This window comes from Periophthalmus magnuspinnatus, chromosome 4, assembly GCF_009829125.3.
Source record: "Periophthalmus magnuspinnatus isolate fPerMag1 chromosome 4, fPerMag1.2.pri, whole genome shotgun sequence".
NCBI lineage: Eukaryota > Metazoa > Chordata > Actinopteri > Gobiiformes > Gobiidae > Periophthalmus > Periophthalmus magnuspinnatus.
This window is the reverse complement of record NC_047129.1, coordinates 25626080-25643745: the sequence shown is the minus strand read 5'-3', so window position 1 is coordinate 25643745 and position 17666 is coordinate 25626080. Positions and strand designations below refer to the sequence as shown.

Here is a 17666-nt window from a genome sequence, read left to right as displayed (position 1 = left end):
CTTGAAAAGCAACACTGCATGACATCACAAGGTGGAACAGAGCATTTTGATCTTTGGAGATGTAGACAGACACGCATTAACTTTCAGTATTCAGAAGATGGATATATCCAATCCAATCCAACATTATTTATCTTGCACTTTGAAAACACCATGGGGGAAGACACAGGGCACGCTACAGGGACTATTTCTCCCAACAGGCCTGGGAACACCTTTGGGTCCCAGTGCAGGATCTGGAGGAAGCGTCTGGGGTGCGGGAGTCCCTGCTTAGACTGCTGCCCCGCGACCCGGCCCCGGATAAGCAAAAGAAAACGCATGGATGGATTTAAAAACAACACAGCTGACAGTGCAGTATACAGTAATTATAGAAGAGTAAACTAGTAGACAAAATACAAACACGTAAAGACACACTGTTACCTAAAAGCAGATTGGACAGATAAAGTGGGGCCATTGGGGCTTTTAAAATCAAGGATTCAAGGATTTAAAAAAAAATTCTATAAGAGACAGTGAGCCAAAGACATTAAAACAGGAGTGATGCGTCTTCATTGTTTCTTTGTGTCAGCCAAGAACTGTGTGTCTGTGCATTTCATAACTAAAGATAACTACGCCATTGTACACAGTATGATGCACTGAAGTCACTTTACCTGCTGTTTATTCTCATCCATTATGCTGCACTGTTCAGAACTACAGAGTGTGTGTGATTTTATGTCTATTGTCAAGACCTCATAGTTACTTGGATGACAGTAGTTAAGCGGAAGACGTTGGTTAAATGGTCAAGCTAAGTGGCAGTGCAATTCTAGCTCCCACAGATGAGTCCCATCTTTGTGTCCTTGGGCAAGACACTTAACCCCTCTTTCCCCCAGTGTCTATGTAAACTGGTGTGTGAATGTGCGAGCGGTTCCTTGATGTAAAGTGCTTCGTGTGCCTTGAAGGTGGAAAAGTGCTATATACAGTACAAATGTGACCCCTGTTTATGTTGATTTTGACTGCATGTTATTATTTTCCTGCTGTTCTTGAAGTTTACGTTGCAATACTGTAATGTCCCCATTGCAGGACAAAAATGTTTTACCAATGAAGCAAAAATGTCCATAAAATACTTCCAGAGAATTGCAGAAGCTATATTTTAAATAGTAAACATCAGTCAGTATGTGTGTATGCATTTATTACAAGTATTAACCATCCCTGGAGCTCATATTCTAGTAGGTAGATGTTAGTTATATATTTGGAGGGGCATCATATTGGTCTTAATGTGGCTACTAGTCGTGGTGTTTAAGGAGATCAAGGGGCTGAGGAGGCTGAGGGTTCTGCTGCTGGGTGGACGTAAGTGTGAACATATGAACTTTATATTTGAAGAGTTAATTTGCAAAAGTGTCAAGTCCTTGGTTTGGTTGTCTGCAATTTGCTTTTTCTTTGTATAACTATATCAAAAGCCAAATATCTTTTACTTGATACAAATCCACTCGTTGATAATATCTGTAGAAGATGATAATAAAAGGAGAAATACTTCTGACATTTTTTCAAAGTGGAAATATGTGTTATTTTGCAATTAAACTCCTCATTTCAAAATGTCTCCAAAATTCAGGCTAGTACATTCAGTTACTCCCTGAAGCTGGTAAGGTGCATTTTGCTGAGGAGTTTTGAACAGTTACACAGAGCCGGGTCTAACCTTCAGGGGAGCCCTAAGCAAAATTTGGCTTGAAGGTCCTTGTCACTTCAATGCCACTCGGGTTAAACTGTTGATTATTCATATTCCACAACATGACGCACACAACTGTCATCATCTGCGCTACATGTGTAATACCCACCAGACACAATAGCTACGACAAATGAGTAAGAATACTTTTCTGATTATTAGCCAAAGGGAGTCCGTCCCCAAGAAAATGTTGAATATTATAGACATTTTCTTCTTGTTTTGTAATGCATTTTAATGTATTTGTTGGCTAAAGTATCATTACATTTATCAGTGCAACATTAGGACCCTAAACACACTCTAGGTCTATAAATTAATATTTCAACATTTAGTTTATTCATTATAAATATTATAGGCTCACAGTCACCATCTCTTTATGTGATTCGTCTACATCCTCCCATGAAAACTTTAGTTTCACTTCATGATCACGTTATTTGTGTTCAATAAATTCTGGAAAAGTTCATATAAATGCGTAAATAAATAGTGGGTGATTCAAAATATCAACATGCGTAAAATATGCACGCAAATGTACGAAAAAAATTGCACAACTCATTAATTACGCACATAAACGCAAGCGCATTTGAGGCTCGTGCATGGGTCATTTGCTCGTCCAGCAAAGCAAAGGAAGCTTCTCTCATTCTCAATTCTTGACATGAGCCAAAGACAGTAGACACATGTGTAGTAAACTTATATCATGCTGCTCTGGTGCCCTCATGCTGTCTCTGAGATGTGTTTATGAGCGAGGGAGGAGGGAGGGGTCGAGGTACGGCCGTGTGTCATATTGTACAAACACATATAACTAATCTGAAAGTGATATTTATGTTGAGAAGCAAACCAGGGCCCATTTTGTCAAAACTGCAAATGGATTAACATATAATGAAACTTTCTGGACTCAGAAGATAGAGCCCTAAGCAACTTGCATAATCTGCATATAGGAAGAACCAGCTCTAGCTCCACACTTGCATGACGGAAAGGGTGTTTGTCTATTAAAGGTATTATGCAAAAACTACTTTATGGTGCTTTCTACCATGTTATAACATTCCCTCATCAAAAACATACCTGAGGAGGTTTTATATGCCATGCATGCGTGTTTGAGTAAGCAAATCTTTCCTGAGCACCATTCAAATCATGTCTAAAACCCATGCTCCTATATGACAATTTTCCATAAATGTACAAAAGCGGGATACAAAAAAATACACTAACTAAGGAAGGGGAGACTCAGAGCGGCAGAAACAAAAGACATACTTGACGTGGTGATCTAAATATGTAATATGTTAACAATTAATACCCCATAGAAGTGCAATGCCTCCCTCTAGGAAGCACAAAAATGAAAACTTGAATGATAAACTCAATTTTGCCAAAAAAGTCTTGAATGTTAAAATTCAAAAAGGATAATACATCTGTTTTTACCTTTGTATTTCCAGACCGACACGTGCTGGTGGGTAGTCACCATGATGCCCAGCGAGGGGGCGGGGCTTCGGCCATCCTGACTGAACTCATCGCAGCCTTCTCGGATCAGACCAAGAAGGGCTGGGTGCCGGACCGTACCACTGTGTTCTGCTCCTGGGGGGGTTCAGCCCTCGGGAACATCGGCTCCTACGAGTGGGGAAAGGTCAGAAACACAACTCTGAAATGTCAGGGTCCTATGGATGTACTGAGAAGGAAAGATTATAAAGATGGTATTTGTAACTTTTCTGGTGAAGAGAAATCTTGTTTCTGTGGAGATGGTGTGGTTTTACCTGGAATGTTCCACAGTATGTCATTAAACTTGTTTACCTGCCCAACCAGAACCACACTTTTTGACAAAACTTTACAAGGACAAGTGACTCTGGAACCGTGTCCTGTCTCCCTGATGAGTGCGACTGACAGGTGAATTAACCAATCAGGGACAGGTGTGGTTTGTTCATGTCAAAACAAATATGACGGCTTACGTGTAAAAAAGGGAAAAAAACAACAACAAAGAACTAAGAAATGGAATGGATTTCTGCAGAAGCAACAATTTAACTCAGGTAAAATAAGTCATATATTTTGTTCTAAATGTTATGAAAATGTATGATAGCTGCATTTGAGAAACACATGCTACAAATTATCAGCAGTGGTTGGACTGTCCCATGTTAGCACAGAGGTTTTTCACTCACACTTAACCTGGCTCCCATCAGATTTTTATGTGTATCACCCTGTATTGAGTTCTACACATTTATCACTTTGGAATGGCTCTCACTGAAAGCGATTGAGAAAACGTGGAATATCATGACATATATTTGAAATTTCATTGGCCAAAACATCACAACAGTGGAATTGGCCTAAAAATCTAACTTTTGTCACATTCAGTTGAGAGAAAAGCACAGACATCTTCCCTGTGTACAAATGCACTAAGTTCTTCCCTCTGCATGATTCACAAAGAAAATTGTTTGTATTGATGCTAAAATAGGCTGAAAAATGTTTGTTTTGGTTCACTTGGGCTCTTCACTTTTGGATTCTGCACAAACCTCAATGTGATTGATCCACCCGCTGCTGCAGCGAATTTGAACCTTACAGCGGGAGAGTCTCAAGATGGATTCTTGTGAGTTTGTGAACTCACAAGAATCCATCTTGCTGTGCAAGGTTAGCGGGGACTGGCTGGTCAGGCAATTAAACTTTTATCTCCATGGGGACCATCAAAGCTACCAGCTCTGTGGGGAGGTGGTCTGACTCAAAGGAATTTTTTATTTTTTTTCCCCAGTACCACAAACATCTGTAGTTCGATAGGTTTTATTGTATACCATGAAACATTTCAGACAAAGCAGCTAACATTTCCATAGAGACAAGAAGGCAAACTCCTCAGACAGACAGAAGTTATTTAGTGTACCTCTTATTGTGAGCAGGCTTGCCTATCCACAGATCTGATCTGTAATTTGGCTGGTTAGTTTGACTTGCTTGTGTCCATGGAAATAGGTAAGTTTAAGGCCATACTGTCGTAACCGGTGGGGTTGGGAGGACCAAAGACGTGCAGACTCAGGGCAGAATTATAGTGTTTATTTACAAAGTGGTGAAATACAGTTCAAACGCAATAATTAATCCAGCGGGGGATAGGAGCCAGAGTCCAGGGCAGGATCCAGGAGCGGAGCGCGCGGTACGGCGCCGGAGCGAGGTGCAGAGGATGAGCCAGGGTCCGGGAACGTGGGCTTCAGAGGCAAAGACCAGTAGACCAGAGCCAGGGAGAGGAGCAGGGTCCAGGGCGAGGTCCAGGGGCGTAGTGTGCAGGAGACAAGGTGAAACAGTACCATACCAGGTCGGGGAAGCCAGGCGGGAGGAGCCGGGAGTGCGGGAGCTGGAGCAGTGCAGGAGACAGGATGTGGACCCGCGGAGAGTCTGGCCCCGCATGTCTGGTCTGAGATGGTCCTGGGAACAGGGTGTAGGCGAGCAGACAAGCAGATGATCTGGCCCCGAGTGTCTGGAGCAATTCCCTCTTATCCACCGCAGCAGGTGGTGGTGATTGCGTTAATGGAAGGCAGGTGCGCGCGGGAGGAGCAGAGAGCTCCGCCCAGCTCTGTGTTCAGGCAGGTGAGGGAGGGGAAAGCACACAGGGAGACAGAAAATGCAGGCATCATGACACATACTGTAAAACGGGCAGAGAAACAACACTTTCAAGCAGGTGGTCACTCTCCATGATACGTTAGTTATTCCACAGAGTGTTTGAGATCAAACTACAGAATACAGTGACATGGGGATTGAAATATCTTACTCAAAGACACATCAACAGTGCTCCATACCTATAAGAGGGATGCAGCTGCCAGCCTTTGAGTTACTGTGCTTCTGCTAGCACTCTGAGGTCCTGGGTTTGATGCCAAAGTCACGTTGGATCTTTCTCTACTTTGCTTATTGTCCCTGGTCTGGGTGGGTTTCCTTGGGTCACTTCGGTTTCTCCATCAACCCAAAACATGGATCATAGGTAAAACCCTCCAGTGAATGTAGTCCTAACCAATACTAGCACAAGATCTGGAGCTGGGTCTCACTGTTCATGACCAGTTGCCCCAGTGGCATTGAAGAATGGGTCAAATGCAGAGGTCAAATTTTCTTACATCAATTATTCCGTACCAAAAGTATTTTTCAGTTTTTTCCTAACCCTATGGTAACTTTGGTTTAAAATACTAACTTTTAAACCAGGCTGAATTTCTGTAGATTATGTAAATTCTGTTCCCCACAGATAATCAAGCATATGTTTGCAAATTCCCAGATAGCTCAAATCGCTAACTTATCCAGATTAAACTTGACAAAATAGCGTGCGGTAGTGGTTAAGTATGTAAATTGCGGCCCGCACAGCCTTTGATTAAATGAAACAAGAGGAAGTTAAAATGATGATCAGTGCGCTAGTTGATTGTGCATGTAATTTCTCCGCTGCATGCTTATAACAGTCTCCATCAATCACACTAACTGGAGTCATCACGTGAAGGCAGACTTAATCCAGAGGATACATTAGCCAGGTCTGCGGAGTGGAGGGTGTGAGAGGAAAGACAATCAGCTACTGCAAAAGAAAAATGTACGTGCCCCTCTAACTACTATGTGCTGCTGTCTTAATGTGTAATGATAAACCTATGGATATGACAGCGGGTCTAAGTCAGATGCCCTCCCTTTCTCATTCTTACATTGACAGAGGGCACCATGTTTTTGAGGCTCAGTGGTTAATCTGTCTGGAGTTTCTATTTGAGCTTTGACCACTGCCAAACACTGATTTTGTCACATCGTACAGCTTTTACTATGTACTCTTTGGGGGAAAAGACACATTTTACTCCATAACCAGAATAATGTCAAGGATCCCATCTTTTTACATTCTGCTTTTAAAGATACATCTTCTCTATGGGGATGCTATGCCTGAAATGTGCCACAGAATTTTCTTAATGGAGACATAAGCCCAAGTTACAGTGCAGGTGTATGGAGAGGCGAGCCCACTCACAATAAGAAAACATGTTTTTTTTCCAATAAAACACCAATTGGTTGAATGCAAGAAGTTTAATGCTGTACTTTGGAACATTCTAGGCAAAGTAATAATATATTAGTGGAGATAAGCAGATGGCACAATGCACCCTTAATGTTTATTTTCTCCAATCATTAAATAACCGTTGTTTCACATTCCATACTTTGCGCATATTATACACTTTATCAGCCTCATAGCTTAACTACCTAAGACATTTTTTAGCCAATTTGCATTTTCAATTTCTGTCTCATTCTCCTTTCCAGACTCTGTTGCATCTGTAGTTGTCATCAGCTTCCCCCTTAGCCAATCAGAAAGAAAGAAAAAAAAAAAACACAAAAAAAAACCCACACAATTAATTTTCTTGTCTTGGGGTGTTTCCTTTTGTATTTTCCCCAAAACCTTGAAAAATGGCTGTATGAGGCTAACGATTACTTAAACATGCCGTAGTAGCACTGAGCATTCCCTCGTTACAAGGCCGTGTGTGTGCTGCATACAGTGACAGTGCTTTGTGCAAACACGAGCAGAGCAGAGTGACTCTCCAGTGTGGAACACTCTCCACATCAAGCGTCTCGGAGAAGAACCCTTAGCAGCAAGGACAGTCGGGGAATGCTTAACAAGGAGGTGTAAATTTGCAATGAAAGCAGATGTAATCATGATGTTTATTATATCAAAGCAGTAAATTCATATCATTTTTTTTTTCTCTTGGCTGCAATTAAAAGCAAAACATGAGTGCAACATTTATACTCATGTTCACATTTTTTTATTTCAAAATTTAGATATAAAATGGAATACAACTAAGCCACGATATGTTACGTTTTATCCAAAATACAGACTAAAATAAAAGCACGTTATTACATTAAAAACACACTTGCTTCTTTACTCTGAGCGGATTTGCATCTCCACAAACCTGACTCTTATTTGACCCAAAGGAGGGGCCTCTTCCTGCTTATTTCTGATGTTTCTTTGGATATAATCTTCCACAGTATGTAATAAAACTTATCTCTATGGACAATGTTCCAAAGTAACACATTACAACACATAGAATGCAAAATTATTAACTTTTTTGTCCTTTTAACCATGTTCTGCTGATCTCCTCTCATCAAACACACACCTAGAGTTGTATGTTTGCTTCATTCACACTTGTCTCATCCATTAATCGTCTTCTCTGAGCACTCACTTCACATATGCCTGTTTACTTGCCTCACAGATAAAACTCCAGCTTCAAAACTCCAGAGTACAAATGTTGTTCTATGTAATATTAATGGAAACAGAAGTGAAGTTTATTAAGTATATTTTCCGAATATAAAAATGAAATGTGAAATACTTATCCTAAGGTGACCAAAAGTGTGTTTAAAAGGGAAGTAAAGCCACAAAAATGCATATTTGTTCATTAAAGGTACATTGCCTAACATTTATGGTGTTATTAGTCTCAGTCATTGATTTGCCTAGGCTGCTCCACATATCATTAAACTATCTCCATGGAGAAATAGTTGAGGATACAAGTTAGAGATCAGATCTGTGGAGAAGCGGACTGTGCTCATATTAAAAATGCAGTTTTTTTCTATATATTGAGACTTTTTTTAGAGCAATAAAAGCAACCAAATTGAAATAAACGTGATATATCTAACATTTAAGCCATTATTGTGGAACATTCCAGGCAAAGCGATACCATTTGGCAGCTGGCGGGCCCCCACCAGAAAAGTTACAAAGCCCTACTGCAGCTTTACAGTTAAATGAAACAAAAAAAAAATCTTATTGCACATTTTTGTCTGTATTCATGTGAACCAAAACACTGTGTACACCTGTAACTGTTGCTATGGTAACTGTGTGTTGTCAGGAGAACAGCGTGGTCCTCCAGAGCAGCGCCGTAGCCTACGTCAGCCTGGACTGTCCGGTCAGAGGCACAGAGATGCTCCGAGCCTCTGCCTCTCCGTCTCTGCTGCAGCTCACCTCTGACATACACAGGGTAAGAAAAAGTACCACACGGCTCATATATTATTCAGGATTTTAGACCATGTCATAAAAGTCTGTTCAGATCTAAAACATACCTGCAACTAGAAGTGGGTGAAATAATGTCTATAGAGCTCAGGAGCGTCAAAACCATGGAAATTGGCCAAGTTTCTGGATAGAGTAACCAAACATTGTACTCAAGTGTGTAAAAATGAGTAACGTTACTTAAAAAAATAATATTACTCAAGTAGAAGTACAAAGTAATAGTGCAAGAAATACTCAAGTAACAGCAAAAAAGTGGGGAAAGTGGGGAAACTACTACTGAAGCAAGAGTAACTGACAGAATTAAAGATCTGATTTATAGTTTAAAGTTAATATTTTCAAAGGATAGATACAAAAATGAGGAAAATGAAATCTTACTTTAATTTAATATCAGGTACTACTCACAGCGGGAAGAGTAACCAACACTTTTACTCAAGTAAGAGTACTGTTACACTGTCAAATATATTACAGGAGTGAAAGTATGCAGTCCAGGAAGTAGAATTTCTGTTTAAAATACAATAACTGAGTGAATGTAACTGAATACTACCCACCTCTGACAATAATGTAAAAAGTCCATAGAGATGCATTATCCAAAGCAACATTATAAAGTTAAAGAACTACCCGTCACTACTAGGCTTTTATCACACCATAGAGCACTAAGTTTAGTATTTAGCATCATAAGTCCTGTGCAGATTTGCTCAAAAAAACACCAAGAAGCCAAATAACTTTTTAGTACCTTCATATTCTACCCATGCACCTGCAATCAAATCTACTTTTCTTACACACTGACTCATTTCGAAATCAAACCCAGAAATTTCAACCATCTTTAAAGATCCTCCACTCTTTGTAAACAAGTAAACAAACAAGGCAAAAAACTTTGAGATTATACAGTCCAGTTTTACAAGAAAATCAAAAGTGCCCTCACAAACACTGTCCCACCTGTTACCCAATATCATTTAGCTTTGATTTTCCTTACATTTATGCAAGTAATCACAGAAGAAGTTTCAAACTGATCTAAAAATTTGACATGTTTTCCAATTTGCCTGCAGTGTCTCGCCTTAATTGCACTGAAAAGCATAGATGTGCTTTTCAAAGAGCCGATTACAAAGTATTTACTAATGAACTGAAGACAGTAAACAAAGGCCTGAAATAAAACACGCCTCACATACTATAAAAATACAAATACAAACTCATTATGCCACGTTCCTTTATTTACTCCCACATGAACAGATGGAAGCTTACAGATGGTAGGCTTAAATAATGACTCTGCCCAGAATTAAATTGACAAAAAATAAATAAACTAATGAAAATATGGCAATAACGGGATATTAAAAAGTAATTGCCCACAATAAATTTGAAGATTTTAGCTGCAGACTCATTTTTCTTCATTACTACTAATAAGACTAAAAGATTTCACAAAAAATACAACTATAATGGTAAAATAAATGGATGCACAAAATTGAATGAGTTTGGCATTTGTTTGATTTGTTGCCGTGCGGACAATGAGGCAAAAAATCGGAAAACATATTATGAGACATACATAGCATTTCATAAGGTATTTTTTATTTTAAAGCACACTTCTTATACAAAATTGACTTTAATCATGTTATAGTAGTTTCTCCTTCTCATTTACTCTCTCCAAGTTGTTTTTGCAGTGATTCGTGCATGTTTGAGCAATCTTTAATCGCTATATTCCCGTTTTTACTGTTACCGGCATATACCCCCTGCTCTGTATTTACTTTGTTCCTCAACTTTATTTTCTTTAAGTGATTACCTGCGTAGGATTCGACAGCATTGCATTGTCATTTTGGTACAAATGAATGTGATTTAATATCTGTAAATTATATCATTATACTAATCCACAGGTGTCATAGATTATAACTTTATAGCAGATACAAGCAGTCTTCTTTAATGAATATTCACGTATTATAGTTTGAATGTATTATCTGCAAATTATCCAGTGTGATCTGAAAGTGATTAGTCAATTTTCACACATTTCATGCCATACTTTTACTGCTATGTTGGACACTGTAACAGTACTCTTTGTTAAGGACAGAATAACTCAGGAGAGAATAACAAAATTTTAAGCAACATTAGTGTTTGTCCACCGATCTGAAGGTTGGCGGTTCAAATCTCACTCTCCACATGAAAAAAAACACAAAAAAACAAACATCATTGGTTGAGTGGTCAGGTCCATTAATCCACAGTTTGGCGGGGCAATTCCAGCTCGTACAGATGAATGCTGTCCTGGGACGAGACACTTAACCCACCTCGGCCTCAGTGTGTGTACATTAGTGTATGAGTGTGTGTGTGAATGGGTGCTGTATAAAAATGTGACCATCTACCATGTGACCAAGATTTGTTACCAGACCTACTTAATATGATGCTCAACAGAACTTACTTAAACCCTTCATCACATGGCAGCATCACGAACGATTGAGCCTCCTGGCCATTGTAATTTGCAATAAACTTCTTCTGCAAAAGCTCTCCAGACGGTCTCCTGCCTTTTCATCAATATTCTATGTACTACCTGTAAAACTTCTACAACACACTTCTTTGAGTCCAAGTTTTGGCCACTCTTCCCACTGTGAGTAAGTCGACACGTGACAAAAGCTTTATGAAATGATTTGAACATTTGTGTTTCTTGCTCCGCTCCTTCGGATATGATTTAGTTTTATCTAATTTTTGGGTTTTTTTTGGCCCGTGTTTATTGTTGTGTTTCTCCAAATACATTAACTTCAAATCCAGATGCCATGTCCAGACATTTACTCTTTAAGTTACCTTTACTTGAGCTTGAATACCTTACTTAATACCCTTACTCAAGAAATTTTGTGCCCACTACTGTGTTTTTACATGGGTAATATTATTTTGAAGTCACAATACTCTTAGATAAGTAAAGTTTTTGACTACTATCCACTTCTGGACGTATCAGATTACCACACCATCATGGGACAAGGTTCAGAGAGTCGTTATAGTCATCTGAAAAATCATGAAAAATTGTTATTTAATCCGGACGCCCACACTTTGGCAAAACGTATCACTGTGCCTCTGCTAATATTTAGAAACCAGCATAGACAGACCCATTTATCATATTACCCCAAACTCTACAATTACTCAAACTTCCTTACCACTACAAAACCTGCCATCCAAACTGAGACTCCACTGTGATCGTTTTCAAATGGGTGCTTGGGAACCAATTATACCCCAACTATATCCAACCAGAAAGTGCTTTTGTACGGGTTTTATAGCGGACCAAACGAAGATAAGATTCTGTGATAAGAATACTGCTGGAAGTGACAACAGACTACAGGCCAAATGAATGGTGTTTTTCTATAATTGGCTATATGTGCCGGGAGTGCGTAGGTGGTTCAACGAGATTTTTGTGGTAGTGGACAGCATCGTTAGTTTAAAATATACAAGGAAAAGTAACCAGCGCAAATGACCTTAGACACGTTGTATAGCAGAATGTATCGGTGATATGCGATCATTATACAGCTGTTGTTATGCGAGTCTTATGGAAGAAGCAGTTATGTTATGGTGTACGGGCCGATATGCAAGAACAGGCGATGTCTTTATTTAGAAATGCAATACCAGTGGCTTTATGAGTTACTCTGAAGTTACTCTGACAATGACGAAGATGTGGTTTTAATAATTTCACATATAAATCGCATCTGAGTATAAGTCGCACCCCTGGCCAAACTATGAAAAAAAGAAAAAAGTGAGACTTATAGTGCAGAAAATACGGTATATAATGCATGAAATGATAGGCACAAAATCTGAAGAATGCTGCAAGAAACCCAAATATCCAGATAATGTCATATTGTCAACATAAAACTTTTGTCACTTGTAAAATTATTTAGAAATACAGTACCAGTGGCTTCATGAGCTACTCTAAAAATTCAATCTTTCACCTGCTCCAGTGTGGTGGCTGGGAAAGTTTCATCCATGCAAATAGACGTCAGGATCTATAAGACTGCTAAGGTAACACTGCCATCTATTTTGACAGTGGAGAAAGTCAACTGTGGATTTGAAGAGCCCATATTACGCTGTTTTCTGATCTATGTTATAATGTTTCCTCATCAAAACCATGTCTGGAGGTGTGTTTTTTGTGTTGTTGTTTTTTTGAGGATTTTGAGCTTATAGATGTAGACAGAATAATAATAAAGGATTACTCAAACATCTGAATGAAACAAAACATAACTTGGGTATGTTTTTGATGACGTAACATTAATGTAACATAGCTTAAAGCTCACGAGAGTCCATATTGTGTAATGTGGGACCTTTAAAGAAACTAAGATGACAATGATTTATTAATGAAATGAAAGTTAAAAAGCTGTGTTTGTATTTGTTTGAAGTAAAACATTGCATATTAATCAGGAAGCGGCTTCAATATACTGTAAATACGCCAGAGTTGGAACAATAGATTTCATCCGTTGTCTAAAGGCAGGTAAAAATGTTCAATTGGCTTTGAGCATTAAAACTAATAGACAGACACATGACATGACAACACATCTGAGACATAACAAAGAAAACTACAACAACTACTACTAATAATAATATTTACAGTAAAAGCATTAGTCAGGATGTTAGTTTGGGAGTTTTCTAAGTAGGTAATTGGACATTGGCAGCATGATATCTGGTAGGTTAGTAGTACCCAACAACATTAAAGGCGTTTCCACATCTATCGAAATATCATTGCACTTTTGTTTAGTGCAGATAACAAACGAAATCAGGACAAAATAGAAACCCTTTTCTGTGCTGTATCGACATCGGACGTACTGTATGTGCCGCACGCTGGGTCATGGGGGGAACGGGCGCTGACGAGGCGTTGGAGCAGGGGAATGTTTACTTCAGTGCATGTGACGGCTGCGAGATTTGAGTAGGCGAACAAACTACGGAGCTATGACAACTCTATTACCACTGTCCACAATATAAAGCGCAGATCACGGTAAGACATGAGTGAGTGTAGAGGACAATAGACCAGTGGTTTCCAAACTTTTTAGAGTCAACCCCTGAGACTTTTGATGAGCAGTGCTGCCTACGCCAACGCAATTGAAGAACATGTCTATAGACGCTAAACAGATCATAAAACATCTATTAGTTTGAATATGTTTTTATATCAAAGTGTGTGGAGCGTGTCAGAGTAACATTATAGTTCAAAATAATAATACTCAAAGTAGTTCAAAGTATTGGGGATACTATTACAACTAAGAGTAACGTAAAGAGTAAATGTTGTGACGTAACATCTGGTTTATAATTTTGAAGTTAATGTCATTTGAAGGACAAAATATTACCGTATTTTCCAGATTATAAGTCGCATCAGCCAAAAAATGCATAATAATGAAGAAAAAAACATATATAAGTCACACTAGACTATAAGTCGCATTTTTTGGGGGAATTTATTTTACAAAATCCGAGACCAAGAACAGACATTTTATCTTTAAAGGCAAGTTATAATAATAATAACAATAAAATATAGAACAAAAGGCTGAATAGCAGTACAGCACTCTAAGGTATTTTTGTTCAGTCTTTCTCAGATGTCTTTTAAATTACCGTAATGTTCAAATTTTAAATGTTCAATGGTACAGGAGTAGTAGATACTGGTACAGAAGCGTAGAGTGCCCTTGCAGAGTTTTCAGTGTAACAATAACAGGTGACAATAAGATGTGAAATTTTATATTTTAATAATTTGACATATAAGTCTGAGTATAAGTCGCACCCCCGGCCAAAGTATAAAAAAAGAAAAAAGCATGACTTACAGTCCAGAAAATACGGTATATAATGCATGAAAGGATGACACAAAATTGAGAAAAACAATATTATCTGAAGAGCAATACGAGAAACACAAATGTTCAGATAATTTCTTATTGTCAACATAAAGTTTTTGTCGCTTGTAAAATTACTCACAGTGTGAACAGTAACCAAAACTTTTATTCAAGTAACAGTGCTGCTATTGAAAAATTTTACTCAAGTAGGAGTAAAAATATGCTGCTAGAAAAGTAAGATTTCTTTTAAAAGTTGTTAAAGTAAATGTGAGTAAATATATTTACCCACCATTGTCTCTACGTCATTCCATTTTGCTAGAATAAATCCATGTACATGTTTTATTTTTGACCTGATTATATAAAATAAGAGATCATGACACTGGTGAGTACTTTACAGAGGATTTCAGTCTGGATACCGGGCTACGCGCCTACTGCAGTTTACGATCACGAAGAAAATGCAAACCTCTTTGACCAATATTTCTCTCCCTCCTCTCTTGGAAGTAGAAAAACTATGTCAGTTGAAATTATGGCAACACTAGAGACTTTCAAACACGAGAACCGGTAACAAAGTGCTCTGCTCATAAATCACTCCTTCCATTGGTAATATTAACATCACGCCATATTAGAGGACACACGGCGGGTATAATTCCTGTATAATTTATCTTTTTGCACATAAACTTTTGGGGGAAATAGAGCCGTGTTGTAAATCTGGAGAACAAGCGCGTGACTTTATGGCTAGCGTCGCACAGAACATAACTGTGGGAAATCATTTGCAGGCGACAGTATATTTGAATTATAGTCGTGCTCGTGGCATTGTTTGGGTGGCATTTGTGAGTTCACCAGGCTTCATGAATCTGGGTAATTATGAGGAAAAGGCACTCAAGTATTTATAGCAGAGGTAGTACTCAGTTACATTTACTAATTTCCAGACGCCATACTTTTACTTTTCCTTGAGTAATGGATTTTACAGTGTAGCAGAACTCTTTCCACTGTAAGTTTTTCATGGAGATATTTTTGCTGTGTAAACTGGTCTATCTCCATGGAGACAAGCAGGTGATACCGCGAGGTTACAGGCCAGATCTGTGGCGAGGTGACCCATTTTTCAAGGCATTTATTTAGTTCAGTCTTTATTTGATGGGACAGTGTACAGCGACATTAAGCTCATAAAAAAGATAGAAGGTCTGCATCAGATATTAGCTAAACAATAAAAAAAACACTGGTAATTAAATAAATGCAAGATAGCTTTAATGCCATATTGTGAAACATTCAAGGCAAAGCAATAATATTTCCAGAGACAAGCTGAAAAACCTCCCACCTGAAAAGTTACACAGTGAACCTCAAGTGTAAGTGAAATAATGTGTTACACTATTTAATTAAAACATGGTGGTACTATTAAAAACACAGGCACTTATTGCTGTCAGTTGAAAATAAGTCATAACCTCCTTGTGTGGCCTAAACTCTTTGCCAAAGCCTGATCTCGTTAGATCTGAAAAGCTAAACAAGGCCGGACTTGGGTGGGAACGCGCTGGGAATACCACATACCAGGTCCTTAGGCGAGGCACTTCACCCACATTGCCCAGTATGAAAGTGGTGTGTGTGTGTATGTGTGTATGTGTATGTGTTCGCTTCTGTCAGTCTGTCCCAGGGCAGCTGCGGCTACAATAGAAGCTTGCCAACACCAAGTGTGGAGTGAATGAACAATGCACAAAATCGCAAAGTGTCTTTGAGCGTCTGGAAAAACTAAGCACTGTAGGAAATGTATCTGTAAGGGACTACTTCAAAAACTGCCAGAATATCTCACCTGCATTTTAATGATCGATACCAGAACATTTAGTACTAGATCACATGACTGTATAAGGCTAAGGACTAGCTGCACCAAAACTGAGATGGGAAAGAGGGTTTTTAGCGGTTTGCTTCACAAAAATGGAACACACTGCAATGAAAAGCAAAACTGGATACATCATTGCAATTTAATAATCTGTTAACAAACTTTTACTCACACACTTGCTCCTGTTTTATACGGACTTACATACTTATTTGTTTTTTGTTCATGTTGTATTTTGAACAGGGCGTCCATGAAAAAAAGAGTCCAAGTGCTTTCATTGGATTCCCCTGTGTAGATAAAGATAAAGAAAGACAATGCATTCTTATAAGATTATTACTGCAAATTTGTGATATGAATCAACAGTTTTAATATTTCTGTCAACAGTGAATTGCTCATAGAGTTGTGCGTATATGTGCCCACCATCTGAAACAATAACTTCAAATAGTAGAACGTGTGAACATAACCTGTAGCGGTTGCATCTAATATCCATTACTAAGGCCTTTTCAAATACTGTAATGTTTCTCCCTTGATATCACCGACAATATTTTGACATTTGTTTTGGGGGCACGCTCATTGGAGAACCAAACGCATTCACTAACAGCCACCGAACCATATCTAAGTTCAGAGGAGCCAGAGTCGATGACATATGCTGATCGCGTTTGCATTCGCGACGACTGTGGAGTGACAAACCGAAAATCACTTTTGCATAATTATGATTATGATAATGCAGTTCCAGTCAGTGCATTTGGAGGAGCCATTTTGCAGCTGTTGACTGAGAACTAGAGGCAAGTCCCAGCCACTCAGACAACAGCCAGAGTAAACAGGAGCAGAGCCAGAAAAGACGACGCAGCTTACAAACTCTATTGGTTTAGGAAATGCACCAAGTTTTGTTGACATAGAAAAGTACAGAAAGCACGGGATAGATTTGCTGTTAATACGGAGTGAATGACATGACAACTATAAAGTAAAGTAGTAAGCAAATAGTTGGTTGAACAAACTTGAATGTAAAACTTGACCTTCTGTTAAAGAACATATTATGCAAATTGACTTTTCTGAGCTTTTAACCATGTCCCCCATCAAAAAAAAAAAAAAAAAAAACATAACTGAAGTTGTATTTAGCTTCATCCACACTGGTTTCATTAATCCTCTGTAAAAAGATGTTTTGCCTATCGTATGGCATTTCATCTCACATGCGAAGGAGAACTAATGCCTATTGTCACTTCAGTGTCTTTTTATTGGCATTAACGTCAAAATAAAAGTCTCTGCTATTACCTCAATGATTCATTACTTACTATTGTGCATATAGTATAACTGTGTAGGCAGACAGTGTGTGTTTTTAATAATTTATCTTTAATCTACCATTTAGCATTCGAGTGAAAGTCGTGTTGTAAGAAAAAATAAGTCTAGTGTGATGTATATCGTCTATTTATATCGTTACTGCAA

The 17666-nt window shown here is 38.6% G+C and overlaps 1 protein-coding gene across 1 annotated transcript in view; it reads left to right on the top strand.

The window, feature by feature from the left end:
- LOC117369890 (inactive N-acetylated-alpha-linked acidic dipeptidase-like protein 2) overlaps nt 1-17666 on the top strand; it is a 403810-nt gene that overhangs the window by 301590 nt on the left and 84554 nt on the right. Inside the window, exons 11-12 of the mRNA XM_055221431.1 lie at nt 3112-3299; nt 8479-8607. Coding sequence (XP_055077406.1) covers nt 3112-3299; nt 8479-8607 — 317 coding nt within the window. The remainder of the gene's footprint in view (nt 1-3111; nt 3300-8478; nt 8608-17666) is intronic.